Genomic DNA, 21047 nt, shown 5'->3' with positions numbered 1-21047 from the left:
AACAGGGTTGTACTATATCGGCTGTTCGTATCTAAAGGTTACTTTGTGTCTCTGCTAGAATACGTCCGCCAACAGCGTAAATTGAGTGGCTGGTGTATGTTGACGTTTCTTTTTCTATATGTAGTTGTGTTCCTTGGCCGCGTAGGGATCCGCTGACCATGCGTTCGCAATGTATACAATACTCGGTAACCTCTCAGTCTGCCTACAGCTCAATCTGCCTGCACTTTTTTGTAGGCAGACTGAGTGTAAATTAGTAACTAGTGTAGGCAGACTAATTGAAATGCTATCTTTCTGCTATCAGGTATCGCCTGAACAATTTACAGTGTAGGCAGACTGAGATGTAGGCAGACTGAGAGTGAACCCAATTCTCAAGCTCGTGGGGTTCTTTAAAGTGGTAAGCATCGACATCCTTCGTCTATGGGACTGTACGATCCCAACTATATCATTGGGATGTGTTTAAGAATAGCTTTCAAATAGTGATGATACCAGGTAATCGCGAAAGGGTGAGCGTATCCGGGTGAAGTCCGTCATTCACACACGCAGAGGCAAGTCAAATGATCACCTGAGCAAAACAGGAACATATGGTAGAAGTCAAAATAGGGGAAATTGGACATGACTGTCATTGATGCGTCAAATTAGGAATTAGAATTGTCCTATACATGTCTACCATGGAATTATTTGAACACTTGGAATTTACTGAAACCTTGAATGTTATAACCCTGGTACGCCGTGATATAACTGGAATACTGTTAAAAGTGGCGTTAAACCCAACTCACTCACTCACTATAACCCTGGTCAAACAACTTAAACCCATAATTGGTAGACTCATGCGATCACTGAAGTTTAACAATCCAATGAATGGGAACCATATACAAGGCTTCCCGCAAATGTATGGCGGGTTATATTATCAAAAAATTGAGTTTCACTTTCACGATTGGATAATAGTAGATACGCTAGGCGTTGTTATTGGGGTATCACATGTACGAATGTTGTTTTAAGCAGATGGATCTTCACATGTATAATTTCTACAAGATGGAGGTGATACTTAATTGTCTATATTGATGTTTTAACAAAGATCACTTGATATACGGTTTGGCACAAGACACAAAAGAATGGCATAAAACATATGATTCTGTTATATGATTGTATTAAATAAAAAACACTTAAATCCGAGTCGTATGTAACCCACTATGGACCCGAACTAAAAATAGACATGATGTCATGGTGCAGTACTTTTTTAAAACTGTCAAATGTGGTTACATCAGCAGCTTTGAGGAGTTATTAAGAAACAAGTGTTGTTTGTCCAAAAAGGAAAGTGTCAATAGGAGAGAGATGTCAGCATATTTCCCATGTGCATGTAGGAATTGACGAAGTGCACATCTTCCTGAGGCAAGAGAGTTAACTGACTATAAAAGTCCAGCTTCCATCCTTGCCGAACTAGGCTGGTATTATGGAGTTACATTTTTGGAATCTGTTTGGTACATAGGAGAGGCTTAGCAGGGACATAACTCGTACTAGCTACCGGTGGCGCTACGATCGAGCCCAGGAATTCTGGGTGGAAACGGTGGAAACTGGATTTTAAAAGTCAGTTTACTCTCTTGCCTCGGGAAATGCGAAGAGCATGGCTATCCGATTTACTATGTATATATATGATTTTTGTAGAAAATTGAGATTACTACATGTAAATCATTTTGATATTGATGTCAATAACGAAGATACTTCATAAGTTAGAAACAAAATCACCTTCATTCCAAAACCGGGTAGTAACAAAGATTTTCCCTTTACTGTAAACCCTCAAAGAGGTAAACAAAACATGAACGAGGGTCTCTAAACAGATTATCAAACAACGAGTCAATTGTTATTAAAGAAGCTGATAAGGGAGGCGCTATAATAATTATGGACAGAAATTATTAAATATGTTAAACGATTAATCTTGTTACAGAAAGCTTTCAGACGGTTCGGAGAAATCTGTATTACTTAATCTTAAAAGATAAGTATATTCAAATTCTCAATGCCTTACTCAAAAGTAAAAGACAGAGCCAAAATCTAAAACAGATTCTTACTAGGACTTCTTTCTCGAATGGAAAACAAGAATGTAAAACAGTACAAAAGTGTAAGAGACCAAATTGTGGTACTTGCCCTCATGTTTTACAAATGAATGTTGTTCTTTTACATTCTCGAATCAGTGACATCTTCATATGATCACAACCAGACGAGATAACTAAATATTGACTCTAGATTCGATTGCACGAAGAGTGAGTTTGCATAACCGCCCGCATCTATTTCTCTCTTGATCTCAACTCACTGGAATGTATACAAGTCATTATGTCATATCACGTGCTATGTTATTACGTAATGGCTTATGCTTCACAGTGAGAATGAAATATTCAACTATCAAACATGCATTCGTAAAAGGAAATACAACAAAATGAATTCTTCTGTGCATATTTATTATAAACATATTCTAACATTTATGAAAACATGCCGTTCTAAGAAAAATATATTCAGATTAAATGAATATCTTTAACCATATATTTCTAAATGTTAAAGAACCATCAAAAACAACATTAAAAAACATTTTATTCGTTTCCGAAACTAATGCTAATAAAGTCTTTGTAAATTACTTTTACATTGTGAATAAAAAATATGTTGAAAAAACAAAAATATTACAATCAAATTCACCCTGGCCAATTCCTCAGTCAGGATCCGATGCTGTGGGCAGAGGATCAAGCAGTCTTCTGGCATGATGTGGTCAAATGCTTCATTCAGTTTATTGGCATCTTCTGTCCGTTTGGCACTTATAAAACTCATCTAGCTATCTGTTGTGTTACGTTAGTTGTTTAACGCCGCACTCAGCAATATTCCAGACCCGTGAAAATTCGGGTTAGGATACGTCTTCAGCAACATATGCTTGCTTTATGAGGCGACTATGCTTGTCGTAAGAGGCGACTGACGGGATCAGGTGGTCAGGCTCGCTGACTTGGTTGATGCATGTCGACGTATCCCAATTGCGTGTATCGATGCTCATGATGTCAAGCACTGGATTGTCTGGTCCAGACTCGATTATTTACAGACCGCCGTCATATAGCTGCAATATTGTTGAGTGCGGCTGAGTGTCATCTAACCTTATTGTTAGAAAATGTAAAACTGCATTGTATCATTTAATAAATTTGTAGAGAAAAAATAAAAAGACACAGGTCCCAGTTTATGCTTTTTTACACACATCTTGTGACGAACGCGTCCTTCGGACTTTACCCATGCAATTTGAGCGATGACACGTGATCATTAATGTCAAATGTGAAGTGTGACTCGGTTAGCTCCGAGATTCAGGAGACGTTCATAGTATTGCGTTTTAATAAAGGTTATATTAGTTGTCAGGAATGTTATGTTAGTACAGTAAAACATGGAGTATAACGAACTACAAGGGGTTGGAGAAATCAGTTCGGTACGTACGTTGTTCGCTATATACGTTTTCCCGTGGAAACGTCCGCCACCTTGGCTAAAACAATGGTATTGACAATGGTTAGTGGTCAGGAATGTTATGCTATCTAATGTAAGCGGTGGTGTGGAAGATGCTGTAGGTAGATGCTTGTGTAGTCAAGTGTAAGCCAGCATTGTCTGGAATCTCCCAGAACAGCTATGGACTAATCCAAAATGGCATGCAAGTTTCTAGAAGGTATTTTTACTATATATAAGTTGGCAAACGCATGCATCTCTCATCTCGCATTACATCAAGACCAGCTTTTGTGTTAAGATCATTGTTTTCAACATGGATATCCAGCCTTTCCAGCCTTGGCCTATTTTGTACTGCCATTGAAATTGGTGTGCGGTAATTTGTATTGATTTGTAAATCATTTCATTTTATAATACAATTGTTAATTGTATACCATTTCTATGTTGTTTGTTGGTTTAACACTGAATTCTTTTACCTACAGATTTTTGGTTTAACTTATTTTTTTCCATTTGGAAGCCTATGCGTAATATAGTAACTTCCACACCACTGCTTGTATTATATAGTACTACATTCATGACAACTATTTACTAATTTCCAGAATTTTAATCCTAACAGAAACAAAGTTATACAATTGAAACATTGTTAAACAATAAATTACGCTGCCATATAACAGTATTCCTGAGAAATATGTGCTAAAAGCAGTCTATTGAACAATTCTTAATATACGATGAGCGTGTGTTTATGAATCACTATCAAATAGGGATGATACCAGGTGTTCGCAAAGATGTGTGCTTTACCTGTCCCACCGGCGTCACCCGTCACAAACACATGCAAAAGCAAGTCAATTTTTCACCTGGTTTTCCAATTTAAATAATTTTCATTTTAGAATTACGATGTTAAAACAACTCTACGATGTAATATACAGTCGAACCTCGTTGTGTCGAACTTGGATGTGTCGAATTCCCGGTTGTCTCGAACTCATCTTCCGGTCGCTGCGACTTCCACCGATATTATCATAATCGATACTCGGGTCTGTTGAACTGGATGTGTCGAATTCTCGGTTGCCTCGGTACCATACACTACTGCTGCGGATTACGTAGATAGATACATATCGGCCATTAAGAAGTGTCCTTTACAGCCCTGACAGGTATAATATATCATAAAGGATGCATGACTACAGGAAGAATATGCCGTTATTTGTGTTAATAAATATACAAAATATTAAATATTAAACTCCCTTCTATAACCGTTTCTTCCGGAAGTATTCTACAGTCGTCTCCCCGCCAACACCATGATTTTGCCACAGAGACGCTTTTCCTTAGAAGTCTCCTTCATGCACAAATCTTCCATGTAGGGGCGGAAAGATTTTTCGGGAGTAATGATCATGAAATCTCGAGTATTCATATACCGTAACATCTTGACTACAATATCCATTTATTAGGCAATGGAGATATGGTTTCTTATATGCTGTTTCTTTGTTTGCTTTTCCTGAGTGGGTCAACTTTATATTTGGCTGCCACGTCATCCTGAAATGAAAGAGATTTGTTTGTTCATGTATAACATACCAGGTAATGAAGAGAGCGGATGACGTCTCTCACTCCAAAGTGTACTTGTCATGTACATCACGTGTTTGGATGAAAACATATATACGCTAGGTCAGAAGCCTCTTTTTGTTTGTTGTTTAACGCCGCACTCAGCAATATTGCAGCTATATGACGGCGGTCTGTAAATAATCGAGTCTGGACCAGACAATCCAGTCATTTACATAATGAGCATCGATCCATGCAATTGATTTGTTTGTTTGTTGTATAACGCCGCACTAAGCAATATTCCAGCTTTACGACGGCAGTCTGTAAATTATCAACCAAGTCAGCGAGCATGGCCACCCGATCCCGTTAGTCGACTCTTACCACGAGCATAGTCACCTTTTATGGCTTGCTGAAGACCTATTCTAACCCGGAATCTTTACGGGTCCTCTTTTTGTGTGCTGGTGTAGTTGACAACGTGTCAGTCTTATATTGTGTTATAACATGGTTTACGCGAACCCATACCCTTTTTCTGAAACACCTTTTTTCATCACATTTTCAGTAATCCGTTCGTATACTTTTTTACCAAAAGTGTGCCTTTTACGCACAATGGAATCTCTTTCCTCTTATAGTAGAGTGATTATTCTCTGGTGTTAACGTAACTTATATCCATATTCTCCGATCATAAACGAAAAAAGGTTGGGTGAATTTCAATTTAATAGGGAACAATGTGTGGGTGGAACAATTGTCCACCCTGGCAGGTACAAATGAAGTCAACATTTCTTCAAAGAAGCACTTCGTTTTCACTCACTTTTGGAATCATCTTCCCAAGGCAAGGGAGTTAACTGACTATAAATAGTTTCCACCCTTGCCGAACAAGGCTGGAATTATGGAGTTACATTTTGGCTGGACTAACGAGTCTATGCATAGTCGAAACAAAATCGCGCACCGAACTCGAAATCCGGTTCGTAAACTGTCATGCAGATTTCGGTCGATTGCAGGATATGCAAAACATGTGCCAACTCTTTGCCAACATATATTATCCAAATCTTTTCATGTTTTTAATCAAGGTGTTTGCATGATTTGATCATGATGTACTTCGCGATCTTCCCGGGTGCCCTCGAACTGTGATAAGATCTACTACCACTATATAGCAGGTGTTTCCTGCGAGATTCAGGTTCAATGGTCACAGGTTGACAACCAGTCGAGCAGAATCTATCACCATAACAATTCCCAATAATGGTTGTATTTTCTGACAAATGTCCATAATTTGAGTGCAGTAATACAATGACTTCGATATTCTTGCTTTCTAATTTATTAATCAGTGAGTGACTTATTAATCGTTTTGAGCTCCTAAACTATTGAATAAATGATCTTTAGAAACAAGATATGTTGAGAACGTTTTGCAAGTGTCTCAGTATCTGGGAGGGCGGGGTAGCCTTGAGGTCTAAGGAGGAGAAATTGTATCCCTTAGTTGTGTCAGGATCCTTATGTCAGCTTTGGATTTCATCAACTTGGTAAGGATGTGCGACCTTTTGTTGGAATTTTGTCTCGCACCTAAAGTTGACAGCTGCGATGCAACTGGAATATTGCCCAACACGGCTTTAAACCAACTCACAATGTGAGTGAATTTGTTCGTTATGTGAGTCACAATGTTCGTCCAACTCACCACAAACTTCATTTGATTACTATGGTAAGGTATTCCTCCGAGACTGTCACATAATTGCATGTGTTTGCGCTCAGGATCTCCAGCAACCAGCACTTCCGTTTCTCCGTCCGCCTGAAACCATAGTCGACGTGGCTAACAGAAAGTGTGCCAATAGAGGCTCATTTCAGTTTACAGTGTAGAGTTGTAATTGTGTAATTATTAAAACATATCGACTGAATATTTTTGTAAAATGTGACTGTATACCCCTTCATATTCAATCATATTCGATCTCATTTAAATCCGATTTTTCAATCTGATTCGACTCCGGCCCTCGTGATCGATATAAACCTCAATAGATTTACACCTACAAACTGTGGTCGCCCAATCCAAATGCATAATGTGAGGGCTCCATATTCAAATAGATTGATATTTTTTAAACGAAACACATATGTTCCCCCGACAGAAAAACCATTTGGGTGTATATGCCATTGCTCTCAGAAAAGATATAGTGCACATATAGTGAAATCAGATATGCTGCCCCCAATGCTTCTCTCACTATTCCCTGAAGTTAAGAATCCCCTGCGGTGATCGTCAAAATAGACAATAAAGTGACTGGAGAGATCTGAATTTAAAGATATTGAAACACATTTTTACGATGATTCGGTTTCATTTTTATAACATACCGGCTCCAGTCCTCTGCAGTGGTCCATGAGCTGACTCAGTCTGTCTTCAAATCCTGGCGCAAAAGAACTTGGGTCGATGGCAACGAAACACTGGCCCTGTGATAGATAACTGCCAGAATTATAGTATTATAAACTGCCGGACACCCAGTATACACCCATGTTTGATGGTGGCTAAGAAGGAAACAAACAAGAAATGGTTATTCCATAGTGATGTTTATGATACTTGTATCATAGTTGGCAGTGTTTCGGTGACTGTTTCAAGCCTTATAACGTTTTGACAACGTTTGTAATTGTTTTGGTCAAATTCGGTTTTAAGGTGTATGATTACGTCTACCCGTCAGTCTAGTAACAGATGAAACAGATAATAGCATCACATAAGAAGGGGATTATAAGAAGATATGATTTGAACAATAACTAAGCTCGATATATAAATTATTTCCATTATTTACGGGATACGTGAATGGGTACGTACAAAACACAAAGTGATGTCATGATCATAGTGAATGTGTAAGGTGCAGATCAGGCTAAGAACCGCAACTCTGTTGTTCGGGGCCACAAACAAAACCTTTTAGATATGTCCTCTAGCACCTTAAATGGCAGTTAAATAGTTTCAGCCTAAAATTCATCTAAAGGCCAAAGTCTCACCAGATTGGCTTGCTTGGCATGAGATGACCAATGTCTGATGAATGGTCCAAAGTCAGATCCGCTGAGGATGCCGCAAAATATCTCCACCATCATGGCCAGACCAAAACCCTTGTACCCACTGGTGTCCTCTGTGCCCCCGAGGGGCAGTAATCCACCCTGGTGTAGCACACGGTGGGTGTCAGTGGATGGCTAGGAAAGTAAACAGCAGAGGAAGTCAGGACCACACGACATTCACGTTCACATTCGAGAAACGTTCAGCGTTTGATGCATGTGTCGAATTTAAGCAAATATTTACTGTGGGGAGTAGAGTATGTTTAGGTGATATTGCGTTTCTCGATATCTGGATTTAGAGGTGTGAGTGATACAGTGTGTCATGGTATAAAAGGCAAAATCACGTGCAGCAATGACACAACTGAAGTCATGTCAGGTACAATTGAACAACCTTTCATCACCTGCCCCGGTGGCTCAGTGGGAAAACAGCGGGTTACAAAACTTTACACGTTATGTCAGGTTGCAGATTTTATTCAGGTCATGGATTGTTCATATTAAAAAAAACGACTTTTAACCAGTCAAAAATTAACATGATATTGATATCAAAAGGCCAGTGCACATAATGTCAATTGTTAAACCTAGGTCTTACATTTGGAATTTAAAACCTCAAAGCAAGTTGAGAAGTGACCCAGGTTTGGCAGATGAACTGGTGACTGATTTACTTTCCATCAATGTTTAGCTGAGGTTGACAGGAACCTAATGCAACATAGGGTAATACGGTGATAGGTTTATAAGTGTCTGGCCTACACGCGTTCCTGTAACTGATTCACTATGCAAATATTGCTGGAGTATCACTGTAGCTCACCTGCCCAGTTTCGTCCACGCCCCAGCCATGTGGAAGATCCTGTCCCAGTCGGTGTTTTATTTCTACCTGTTCAACAACGGGATACACATGTGGTCATGTTCCTTCCATGCAATGTAATGACCATAAAAAGACAGTGAAACCTAATGTAAATTGGTCAACAAACAGATGAGTGAGTGAGTGAGTTGGGTTTAACGCCGTTTTCATCAGTATTAGAGTTATATCGCGGCGTGTCAGCTTAATGCGGGAGGAAAGCCCGAAGTGATGCAGGTCTCAGACGTTTACCACTTCGGTGAAACCCACGAGCACGGATATGGTGCTGACAAACCTAGAAACATAATCGGGGCGAACCGGGATTTAAACCCACAATCATGTTTCTAGCGTGCCAGAGGGACGCAACTCTACACAGCGAATCGCGGCCACTCGTGCCCCCCAACAAACAGATGAACAAAATTCCAGTCCTTGTGCTTATTGCTGGTTAAAACTCAAATCCATTGAGAACGTTTATCCGAAAAAAATAAAAAAGGTAACATGCATATGTCTCCTTTGAAGAGGCTGTTGGGCATGTGTGACATTTCATAACAGGGCGCACAAGAGTCGTTATTTCCTGTAGGGGCCTTTGATCGTGAAGATACCAATGGGAATACCCACTTGTCTGAATGTTCTATTCCCAAATATTATCAGTCAGCAACTCCTATATGTGGGAATCTGAATGAATGCTTTCAGTCTCAACAAATTAAGCGAACCAAACTGAAACAAAAGAGTGACATTAATATTTCAGACCCATAACCTACCTTTCCTTGTGCCACACCCGTCGTTGCCATGTCAAGCACAAAACTGTCACCATGGTTACACGGTGCTGCCACACAAATAGGATTGGTCCCAAGTGATTTCTAGAATGTGAAAATAACGGTAGTCATACATTCTTGATATAGAGTTTCAAAATACGTTGATGAAAAACTTTCACTATCCATTTAGAAAGTAAATAAAAACAAAAACGTCCCAGAAATATATGTATTGTTTTTTACATTCTGGTGATTAAAACGACATTTGTAATTTCTTTGAACATTTCTGTTTCAAAGTCAGTAAAGTGTGACATTAGCCAGTGGTTGCAAATGTTAGGGGTTTTGAAAGAGGCTAAGATGTGAGAACACTGCTGTACCTCTCTTGCACGTGTAGGAACCAAATTTGGCGAAGTGTTACAGAAAGCCATCCCCTGTAATGGAAAGAAACACAGGCACAAAGTATCATGATCTGGTTGCTGATGTATACTCTTCAAAAAAAAGAAACTTGACACTGACTTTCAAAACGTAATATAATGCGATTGTTTCAAAACAAGTACAGAAACCATAACTGAAACACTGTTTGAAGATCAATGTACACAATGTTCAAAACATTAATCGTGTCACCTAGACAGACACATGTACATAATACGGTTAAAGTCACAGGGGTACAGAAAATGTCAGTATCGGTTGTGCCCACCACGTGCATCAATCACCGCTTGACACCGACGACCCATAGATGCAATCAAGTTGTCAATAACACGCTGTTGGATGTGCTGCCATTCATGCTGAAGTGCAACAAGAAGCGCCGGAAGTGTTTGGGGCGGTGGATTCCTTCTGCGAACGCGTCGATCCAACTCGTCCCACAATCGGGGACAAATCTGGTGACCGGGCTGGCCAAGATAATGTCTGGATGTTGTTGTGCTGTAAGAAGTCCTGACAAACACGTGCAATATGCGGTCGAGCGTTGTCCTGCTGGAACTGTCCGCCATGAACGTTGACGTGAGGAAGAACGTAAGGCTGTAGGATCAAGTCTCTGTAACGCACACCTGTCAATGCACCTGCCACATGCACGAGAGGCGTCCTACCACCGTGATGAATTCCGGCCCATACCATGACACTCGCGCCGCCAAATAAGACAACCTGCTGCACACAGTTGGGGGCGTAACGTTCACCCCGACGTCTGTAGACACGTGCGCGCCCTTCAGCACGTGTGAGTAGGAAACGGGACTCGTCAGTAAACAGTACATTTCTCCACCTTGCACGTGCCCGTCTAACTCTCTGTTGATACGAAAGCAGACGGTCCGCCAGATGACGTGGGGTTAATGCATGACGTTGAACAGGTCTTGGTGCAAAAAGTCCAGCCTCCCTCAGTCTGTTGCGTACCGTTTGATCTGATATTCTGCGTACCCCAGGGATCTGTTTGGTTGTAGACATGGCTGTGGTAGTGCGGTCTCGGAGGTGTCGCAGCCGGATGTATCGATCTTGTGCTTGGGTTGTCACCCTTGGTCTTCCTAACCTTGGTCTGTCATCAACTCTGTTGGTGTTGTTGTATCGGTCCACAGTGCGGAGATTGTCTGTCTGGATACGCCAAGTGCCTGGCCACTTCTTGCTGAGTTGCTCCAGCTTGTAATCTCCCAATGGCGTTGTTCTGTTGAGCTGCATTCAGTCTTGGCATTATGTCACCGCCTCTACTGCCATTATAAGGACTGTATGACCAGCCGTTGATGTGGATTTTTATACCCATTCAGCAGGGGGGGCTGCATGCCTAAATGCAGGATCCTGTGCTGCACGTTTTTTACAGGCGGTTGCGTTTGGATGAAGCTGTAAAATTGATCCCCAAACGCTACGTTTATGTGCTTTGCATGTGTTTAAGCGATTTATAGACACATCATCTTTCTGTTTGACTTATTTGGTTCTTATTTAATGTTATTATTTTAGATATTTGGCAAAAAGTGGTTTAACATCTATGTCAAGTTTCTTTTTTTGAAGAGTATATTATATTAAGTACCTGTGCTAGTGATGTTTGTGACATTGAAAAGGTTGACGTTTATTCTATTATATTCAAAAGGTGGATTACCTGTACGGACCGACCATCAATTTAATAGGGGGTTCATTTTCGGAAATCTTTGGTCACTGTTTCAGGATATTACAAAGATGGGAAACAAAAAGATTTTTTTTACAAATCGATTTGTTATAGGTGGGCTTATGCTTACTTTGGAGTTATGCACGATTCACCCACTCACACACTCAGAAATTACCCTGAAGCATTTAATGACATTATATGGAAATTATGTACTCATATGAAATGTATTCTTTGGTGAGTAATAATCAAGCCTGGCTTACAATTAACCCTTGCTCCATTGCACGAAGGCCGTACCAGCCAGCGATTCCAAAGTGGTTTGATGCTGTCAATGAACAAATAAGTATGATAAAATGGTGTACAATATCTCTGGAAAATGCTCGATGCCGTGGTATGGAGCCTACGTAGAGGTTCCATGATCACAGTACCCAAAGCTAAAACGGTAGGCAGTTTTCATTTCATGTTCCTTGTGGAGATTCGAAAAAAACCTTTTAAAGATCTTCACTGTCATATGATTGTCGTAATGAGCATCGCATCGTGAAGCTCGCTTTCTTGGCTAATTGCATGTCATCGTGCCTCGATTGCGTGGATCGGTGCTCATGGGGTTACAATGAGTGGCTGTGGCACCTTATACAGCTGAGATGCCAGGAAAGTACCCGATTGTTTTACACGCTACTGTAGTACAATGGACTTATTGCTGACTGTATCGTTAACAATATCTTCTCACTTACTCACTCACTCCTTGTTAGACAAAATTATCAGTCGTAGAGAGCATCCTTTTTATTCCGGGGTAGAGTGAGTGAGTGAGTGTATTTTGGTTTAACGTCGCTTTGAACAGTATTTCAGTTATATTCTTGTGACACCAACTCTCAATTACAAGCACCGAGAGGCGACTAATTAAGATCGGACGGTAAGGCTCGGTGACTTGGCTGATTGCACATCCTGGCGATGTTGGAAAGTCCTCACAATAGTAAGCACTGGTGTGTCCGGTCCAGATTATTAACAGACCGTCATATATAGCCGTAATATTGCTGACAATGGCGTTAATCAAAAGTCACTGGATTGATGACAGCAATGCAGCATTAAGTGACAAAGAGGGTTGAAGTTTCAGATACCTCTGGCTGTCACCCATCCGATCCCCGTCTCCTTGGCCTTCTGTATTGCGAGGTCCATGCAGAACCTGCCAACAACGGGACCTGAAAAAGTTCATAAGATTACGAAGACAAGGTATGGTGAGGTGAGCTGAAATAAGGTTTAACGTCACGTTCAAGATTGTTGCACTTAATTAGCGAAGTGTGCAAGCGTGCGTGCGTGCGTGCGTGTGCGCGTGCGCGTGCGCGTGCGTGTGCGTGTGTGCGTACGTGTATGTATGGCTACATGTATTAGTCCGGACTAATGCCGATTTTATAGTACTAGCCCACTGAGATACTATGACGCAGTATAACATGAATATCCCATTCAGACACAGTCTGCTGACTCCGAGCCTACCAGTCCTTTTTTTAGCCCCTTAATCTCGAGCGCCAGACAGGGTAACAACAAGTCAATTCAATTCTTGTATGAAAGGCCTTAGACTCATATACAACAGAGTTACATAACTTATTTATATGATACAAAGTCAAGGTAACAATTCACTTCGTAACAAAAACGCATGATGTATGTACAAAGCCAGTTGATTTTGTGTTAGAAGATCCTTGCAGGACAGTAATGAAGACAATGTAAAAGCATTAAAATGATACCACTAAGACCACTGCGGTAAGTACTTGTTTCTTTGAATTTCGTATATAGGGCTGCCAATTAAACATAAAATGGTATTCATCTTCGACAACAATGTCACAGAATGGGCATAACCTCAGGGATTTCTCAATAGATGAAAGTCTCCCTGTGTTAAGTTTTAGAACATTCAGGCCAAGTCTAAAACGAATAATGATACCGTAAATTTGATAAATGCTATTCTGGTTCAATCAATGACTTGAACTGGCGATATCTTGAACTTTTGTAAATATCTGAATGCCATTTCTGATGAAACATATCAATGGCACGCATGCGAAACTACTTAATGAAAACATTTGCGTTACCAATTGGAGATGAACCTTTTCAATTGTATAGAACTCTTTACAACCCCATATCTTAATCTCGAGCGCCAGACAGGGTAACAACAAGTCACAATCGATATAAAGCACTGATCAGCGGATCCTGGCACGCCTCATCCCGTCAGACGCTGAAATTCTGAACTGTACATTTTCAGGAATCATAGACGAAAAGCTGAAGACTCAATCAATTACTTAAAATGACACGTTTGAACAAATCTCGCCCTCTTAGTTCCAATGTGAGGGTCCATGGTGCTCGGACGTTGTTCGAAAGCACATCGAATATTGAAAGCCTTTGTAAAGCTTTCAATTTTTTATGGAAGCCACGTGGAGGTAATTTCCAAATTTGTCAAAAAAGATGTTTGATGCAATATGTTTTTTTCAGGTGAACAATTGACTTGCTTTTGCATGTGTTTGTGCAGTTTTGCAGGATACGGTCACCTTTTGGCGAAACCTAGTATCACCATGATTTGATAGTGACTCATAAACCCATGCTTTTGGCACAGACTCTTATGGACTTGGAGATTTCTTATGATTATGGAAAGGATTTTGAACGCTTTTAATTATCTTGCATGTACCTAACATGTAAACTATTTGAATTTTATTGGACAATGACCTTTTGATTAATTTCCATATACCCGGCGGAGAAACAAAAGCTTCGCCTCTCAATATCCGTCTTTTTTTCAAATTGTCGTAAATGATAAATATGGCGGTGAGAAAAATTCGTTGTTGGCTTTTCCCTCGGGGGAATACGGTTGTGTACCTTTTATATGGCCGGGTACTGCTCGCCTGCCACCGCGGGGCCCACGGCCCACACATAAGGTATATGGCTCGGGGGGCTCGAGGTACACGGTCACAGACAGGGTTCATAGATCGAGGTACACGGCCACAGACAGAGTAATGGCTCGAGGTACACGGTCACATAAATCGGGGTACATGGCGACAGACAGGGTACATAATTCGGGGTACACGGTCACACATTGTACATCGCTCGGGGTACACGGCCATAGACAGGGTATATGGCCACACGGGGTACATCGAACCATATTCTCAGAGGGATACGCCTACATCTGTACAATGAAACCTCCCGTTAACCAGGAAATGCGTCTTCCGGGTGATTATTTATGAGAACTCGCTACCTAGCAATAATTCGTCAGGCCCTTATCTATTTGTTACGTGCGATTCACAATAGTGTGAAACTAACAAGCAACCAACAAGTAGTACACAAGCAATAAATGTACTACATTTTCTATACACTTCCCTCAACAGTCTAACGGTACTAGAACATTAAACATATACCGTCTGCGGTATACCGAACCGGAAGTGTAGACACCACGCTAGCATCTAAACATAGTAACTTCCTGGTGACTGACCACTGTCCAAACACAATGCAATTAGCGTTTACCAAATCCCAACAGAAATAATGCATCACAGCTGCAACAATATAACAATTTATATGTATGTTTAAATGGAATTATGTGTATGCTGTAAGATATACTGACGACCACAGTACTGTTAGCATGACACTCACCTAGCACATTCTTGCCATCTACAAGAGCTGTTGCCACCGTTTCCTTCACAACCTCGGGTTCGTCTTTTGATGACGTCATTCCCGACACGATATCATGTAGGTAGCTCTCTGCATCAAAGTTCAGACGGTGAATATCTCTGTATCGAAGTTTAGATGGTGAATGTCTCTGTATCGAAGATCAGTGGGGAATGTATCTGTAGCCACGTTCTGATGGCTAATGTCTCTGTATTATAGGTCAGATGGTGAATATGTCTGCGTTAAAGGTGAATGTGTCTGTATAAATGGCCAGACGGTGAATATGTCTGTATTAAAGGTCAGATAGTGAATATGTCTGTATTAAAGGTGAATGTGTCTGTATTAAAGGTCAGATGGTGAATGGGTCTTATTTAAGGTCAGATAGTGAATATGTCTGTATTAAAGGCCAGACGGTGAGTATGTCTGTGTTAAAGGTGAGATAGAGATGGGTTCTGTGGGAAATGATCTATTATTGAATATCAATTGCAGACAAATCACGCTACGTCAAATACAATAACAACAAACCAAATATCGCCATTTTACTCTTTATAAATATTATTTTTTCTTTGCCTGCATTATTATTGGCCTACATGAAATATATTGTCTATGAACATTACGTTAAAAAGCATATCTGGACGTCTGTCCTTTATCAAAACAACAGTAATAGTTCTGAAACGTCTGCAATAATCGTTGCAGAAAATGCACAAACACAAACACAGAATGGAACGCCACGTTGGATAGTGTTCACAAAGTCACGTTTCGCGTGTGCCGTTAGAATGATATATGTATATGTACATTCCACACTCAACTAACACTTACATGATCACAACTTTCTTAACATTGCGACACAGGGAGAATAATTCAACAAACCAATTCAAAATCATAACGTAAACTGTAATTGAATAAAATGCAAGTTAAGCATGTAATCAACACCATCTTTTTAAAAAATCCCAGCTACTTACCTCACTGTCCACAGCAGTTACTTTTGTAAAAATGCATTAATCATAGTTACATAAATTTTTTCAAGTACTTCTAAGTTTTCTTTATATAACGTTTTGTTGCCACTCGGGGATAAGTTGTTTTTACCTTGCATGGGATACATTTGTCATTGTGTACATTTTATTTGGGGACAGACGCTTTAAAAAAAACTTTTAAACTATTTGTAATGTCGCCACTCAAAGGCCCATTCACAAAACTATGAACTATGATAGAATGATCGCGTCAACGCTTTAGACAAAAAAAATACCGATTTGCAATTGAAAAACGTTTAAAAGATACTATTTTCATGGCTAAACATGACACTCTTTCCTGAGATAAAATTCTTTTAGCGCAAATGTTGTTTTCTTTTGAGGTGACGTTTCCCTGAGGGAATCCAAATGTTTTTCCCTTCCCACCTGTGAATGTAAACTACAAAATCTTAATCGTTGTCTTCTTGCATTATAGCCACGTTAAAACATAAATTATTGATCCAGTCATGATGTACATGATTAGTTGGTTGGTTGGTTTGTTGTTTAACGCCTCACTCAGCAACATTCCAGCTATGTGACGGCGGTCTGTAAATAATCGAGTCTGGACCAGACAATCTAGTCATAGACACGCAATTGTGATCGATGACATGCATCAACCAAGTCAGCGAGCCTGACCACCCGATCCCGTTAGTCGCCTTTTACGACAAGCATTGTCGCCTTTTACGGCAAGCATGGGTTGCTGAAGATCTCTTCTACCCAAAACTTCACGGATCATGATGTACTTGAACCAGAATTACATGACCCTGTATTCAGGTCATGAGAATCGTTTTAAAGCCTTCCAACCCGTGAAGATCGATTAATTACAGACCGCCGTCAAAAAGGTGGAATAATGCTAAGTGGGGCGTTAAACAACAAAACAAACAAATTAACAAACATTTTTAAGCCTTCCATGTTCGTATTGGATTATAATGCTTTAATGACGTGTTTTCCCTATTGAACTAGAATTTACATAAATAAATGTTCAGGTTGTGATGACATGTCTTTTCCTCCCTTCCTTGTATTACATTGTATCTGTCGTTATTGACATTTTCCATCCTAAGACCTACGAATTTCTGTTAAAATTACACAATGTAAGACATACTGGATTAAAATATGTCTATTCAATATACTTCTTGTGGAGCAAATTGAAAACAACTGGCCTTGGGCGACAGGCGACCAATACATGAACACTTGTCACGCACGGTTAAAACAGTACCAACTCTTCTAGCCTACACACCTGAAACATACGGCGTCTCATTTGTTATCAGTTAGTTGTTGGGACCCCTACACTCGCCGTAGCCCGTCGTTAACAACCCACTCATGTCAACACTGGCAGTCCGACCACCCGCCAATTAGCAAGACCCCAGGGCTGAGAAATGCTCCTCAAAACGCAGTGAGCATGCCTGCAACTCGTTAACCTGCATCTCGGACACCCGTAGCAGATGATGGGCCCCATACCCGCCGTTACCCGGTTAAAAGGGAGTGGATTTCAGCCCACCCAAGTCAACACTAGTTTCTATCCTAATATAAGGTAGTCCATGTTATAAAGATGGTTGTTTTCACAAGACGAGTAGAGTAACTGAGCATGCCACTACTTGATCAATGAAGTACATATTATTATAAATGTTTACAGTAGTATTAACAGAACCAGCCATCGCTAGACAATACAGGTTTAACGCATAATAATCATTTAGAAAACGACTTAGGTATTAATAGCCCTATGTTAATTGTTTGGCAAAAAGACAACACAATTAACATTTTTTTGACAATTGATAAGCGTTAATCTACATTTGAACTTTTAAGAGAAGAATAACTGTGGACGAATTATGTTTTATTAATAAACACCCATTTGATTCAGAATTTACAGGATAGAGTTTCACACCAGATTGTGTTCCCTAGTCTTTCCGTGTTGATATCAGGCTGATCGTCCTCACTCGGTAGAGCTTCGCCGCTGCTGTTTTGAATAACAACTGTTTCATATCGAGATGGACGAATATGTGTAAGGCCATTGAGCGAAAATGCAACGTTTTAATAGGTATTGTCAGGTGATGCCATGGCGAACGTTGGTAATCTACCAAACTCTATACAGAAACAGTGATCGTCTACAATTAAACTCCACGTGATGACAACTTTGTTCTTTAACTCTCGGTAGTTTCCGGAATACCAGTAGGTTTTAACTTTTTTGTCACAAATATTGCCTTAAGTTCTTTCCCTCAGTATACTAGTTTAAATATGCTTTATAAATGCTTTAATCCCATATCAGTGGTTCACTGTAAATCTCCTTTGAGTGCATGACTAAAGATTTATTGAATGAGGATTAAAACACATATACTTACTTTTAATGTGCTACACATACACATATGTACCGAAAGTGTTTTTTTTCGTAAATCCTTTAAAAGAGCATATTGACAGAATGAAGCGATGGTTGCTTATTTGGTCTGATATTATACTTAGCTTTCTTTCCATCAACATTGCGCCTGCGTGCACGACCGCTCACAATTGATAGATTTTTATGGACGCAACCGAGGCCTGTCCTGATGTTGAAAATGGTGTGTTTTTTTGTCTAAATTATGCTCACAAATCAATCATAAGCATTGCTTAATAATATGGCTTGGGGATATATTGATAAATGTCAATATCAAACAAGTTCACCCTGATAAGATCATAACTAGAATTCAGGTACAGGTTAAAAACAAACCGGGACAGTCAGCAAGTCAGGGTAAACTACAATGCTGTCTGTGTCACCAGAAATCTTCAGGACAGGTACACAGCTATGTGACTTTCACAGCGAGCCAGTCGGTAACCTTCTGTTCTATTTGTAGAAACTGACAACTCTCACCTAGACGGTTGAGGCCATGGCTGTAGTGACCTCTGTAGTCAGCCATCACCAGTACCTCTGTCAAACACGTGGCCTGCTCTGTCCTGGCGCCAGCCGCCTCCAGACATCGGATGCAGAAACTGCAGAGATCATCACGTTTGACAGTGTAGTCATCCCACCCCGCCATTACGAGAAACAGTGAGGCTCTTCAGGCAGGGGCACGCTATATTTATGTCACGGTGTGGTATAGCCGTAGTGTGATAAGCTTTCAGTGCGCGCGAACAAACACATACATATTCTGCTTGTGGACTGAACACTTTATCGTTGCAATCACTCACCTGGACAGCTAGGGGTAGCGTAGTGGCTAAGACCTTCGTTTAAGATCTCACACTGAATGCCTGGGTTCGATTCCTAATATGGGTACAATGTGTGAAGCCCAGCTGTAGCCCCCCTCAGATTGCTGTGACATTGCTAAAAGCGGCGTTTAACTCTTACTCAACTGCTCACTTGCCCGTCAGTGCATTTTATGAAGCTGCCAGTGTTTTTGCACTGAAGAAAAACTAATTAAACAAACCAATGTATGCATAAATACATGAATGCACGCATTAATACATAAATTAAACAACAAGTAAGAAATAAATTTACCCCATTCAATGGATAAGGGTGTAATCCAATAATTCCATTCTCAGCTTCCTGGGGAATATATAACCCAAGCTGCCTTAAAGGCGCTAAATGGCAAACAGTCACATTACCATCTTCTCCCACTATGTGTCCATTCATTGAGTCAAATTGGTGTTGGGCAAAAGACCGAAATGATACAATCTCATTAAAATTAGATCTAAGTTCTCGCTGCCGCTAAATAAAGATCTAAGGACATCCATCCCGTTACGGGTCACGTCAGAACGACCTTTGGCGAACTTTGACCGACCACTGAAATGACTAACAGCCAGTTAGAAAGCAGCTTTCTTGAGCTTAACGGAACTCGTTTCAACCTGGCGACTTCCATTGCAGACTACGCTTGAAAAATATGTTGACACAGTTCTCTATTCAAATTTGGAAAACTGATGGTGAGATTGTATAGCAGTGCTTCCCACATACTGTGCAACACGTACGCCTCCTCCGTTCAAATGTTTATCCCACGGAAGCGAGAGATAGACGATAATTTTGACGGAATCAGTCGTTTGGAATACTCCGTGTTAACGTTTTCGAGTCTGCCTGATTAGACCGTCACTTTCATGATCCGGTAAGCGACGCTTTGATTGGTCGGATGAAAGGTCGTTCTGACGTGACCCGTAATGTGATGTCCTCAGATCTTTGTTTGGCGAGGGGCGGTCGGGTAGCCTAGTGGTTTAAGTGTTCGCTCGTCACGCCGAAGACCCGGGTTCGATTCCCGACATGGGTACAATGTGTGAAGCCCATTTCTGGTGTCCCCCGCTGTGATTGTGCTGGAATATTGCTAAAAGCGGCGTAAATCCATACTCACTCATTTTGTTTGGCGATAGCGAGAACTAAGATCTGATTTTAATGAGATTGGACATGATATTATTTTATTATTTTTAAGTTTCAGATGGCCTTCGGTCACCGGTTATTGACCGATAAAATTTCATTTTGACCGATGGTTTGTTGAAATAGTCGGACCATTGACCGATAGAAATGCTAACCAAGGCGTCGTGCGTTTCACTATTAAAAAGTAAATAGTGAGGAATAGTCCAATTCAACATACAGTTTCGAAAACAATGCCAACCATCAAAAGGCGTAATTGAAATTCTTAGCAACGTGTCTTGGCGTCGTATTTCTGTATCATAGGGAAACGCTGTCAGGAGCTTTTGTTTCTTAGTCAAGCGCCTTTCTTGACGCGACATTCATTGGCCAGATCGGATATTTCATCCAATCAGGAACGACATTGCATTAATTC

General features: G+C 40.5%; 1 protein-coding gene across 1 annotated transcript; it reads right to left on the bottom strand.

Annotated features, from left to right (window-relative positions):
* Positions 1-4211: 4211 nt before the first annotated feature.
* LOC139470148 (uncharacterized oxidoreductase YjmC-like) lies at positions 4212-19319 on the bottom strand. Its single transcript, XM_071252446.1, has 11 exons — positions 19154-19319; positions 15293-15400; positions 12790-12870; positions 11938-11999; positions 9972-10025; positions 9604-9702; positions 8813-8878; positions 7957-8145; positions 7312-7407; positions 6650-6760; positions 4212-4980 (listed from the first exon to the last, which is right to left on the bottom strand). Exons 1-11 carry the CDS (start codon positions 19317-19319, stop codon positions 4915-4917), a joined length of 1098 nt encoding a protein of 365 aa, XP_071108547.1. The 3' UTR covers positions 4212-4914.
* Between the last annotated feature and the right edge of the window lie 1728 nt (positions 19320-21047).

This window comes from Haliotis cracherodii, unplaced genomic scaffold, assembly GCF_022045235.1.
Source record: "Haliotis cracherodii isolate W230 unplaced genomic scaffold, xgHalCrac1.p SCAF_20, whole genome shotgun sequence".
Classification (NCBI taxonomy): Eukaryota; Metazoa; Mollusca; class Gastropoda; order Lepetellida; family Haliotidae; genus Haliotis; species Haliotis cracherodii.
Note: the sequence above shows the minus strand (reverse complement) of the source record. Positions and strands in the feature narration are given on the sequence as shown.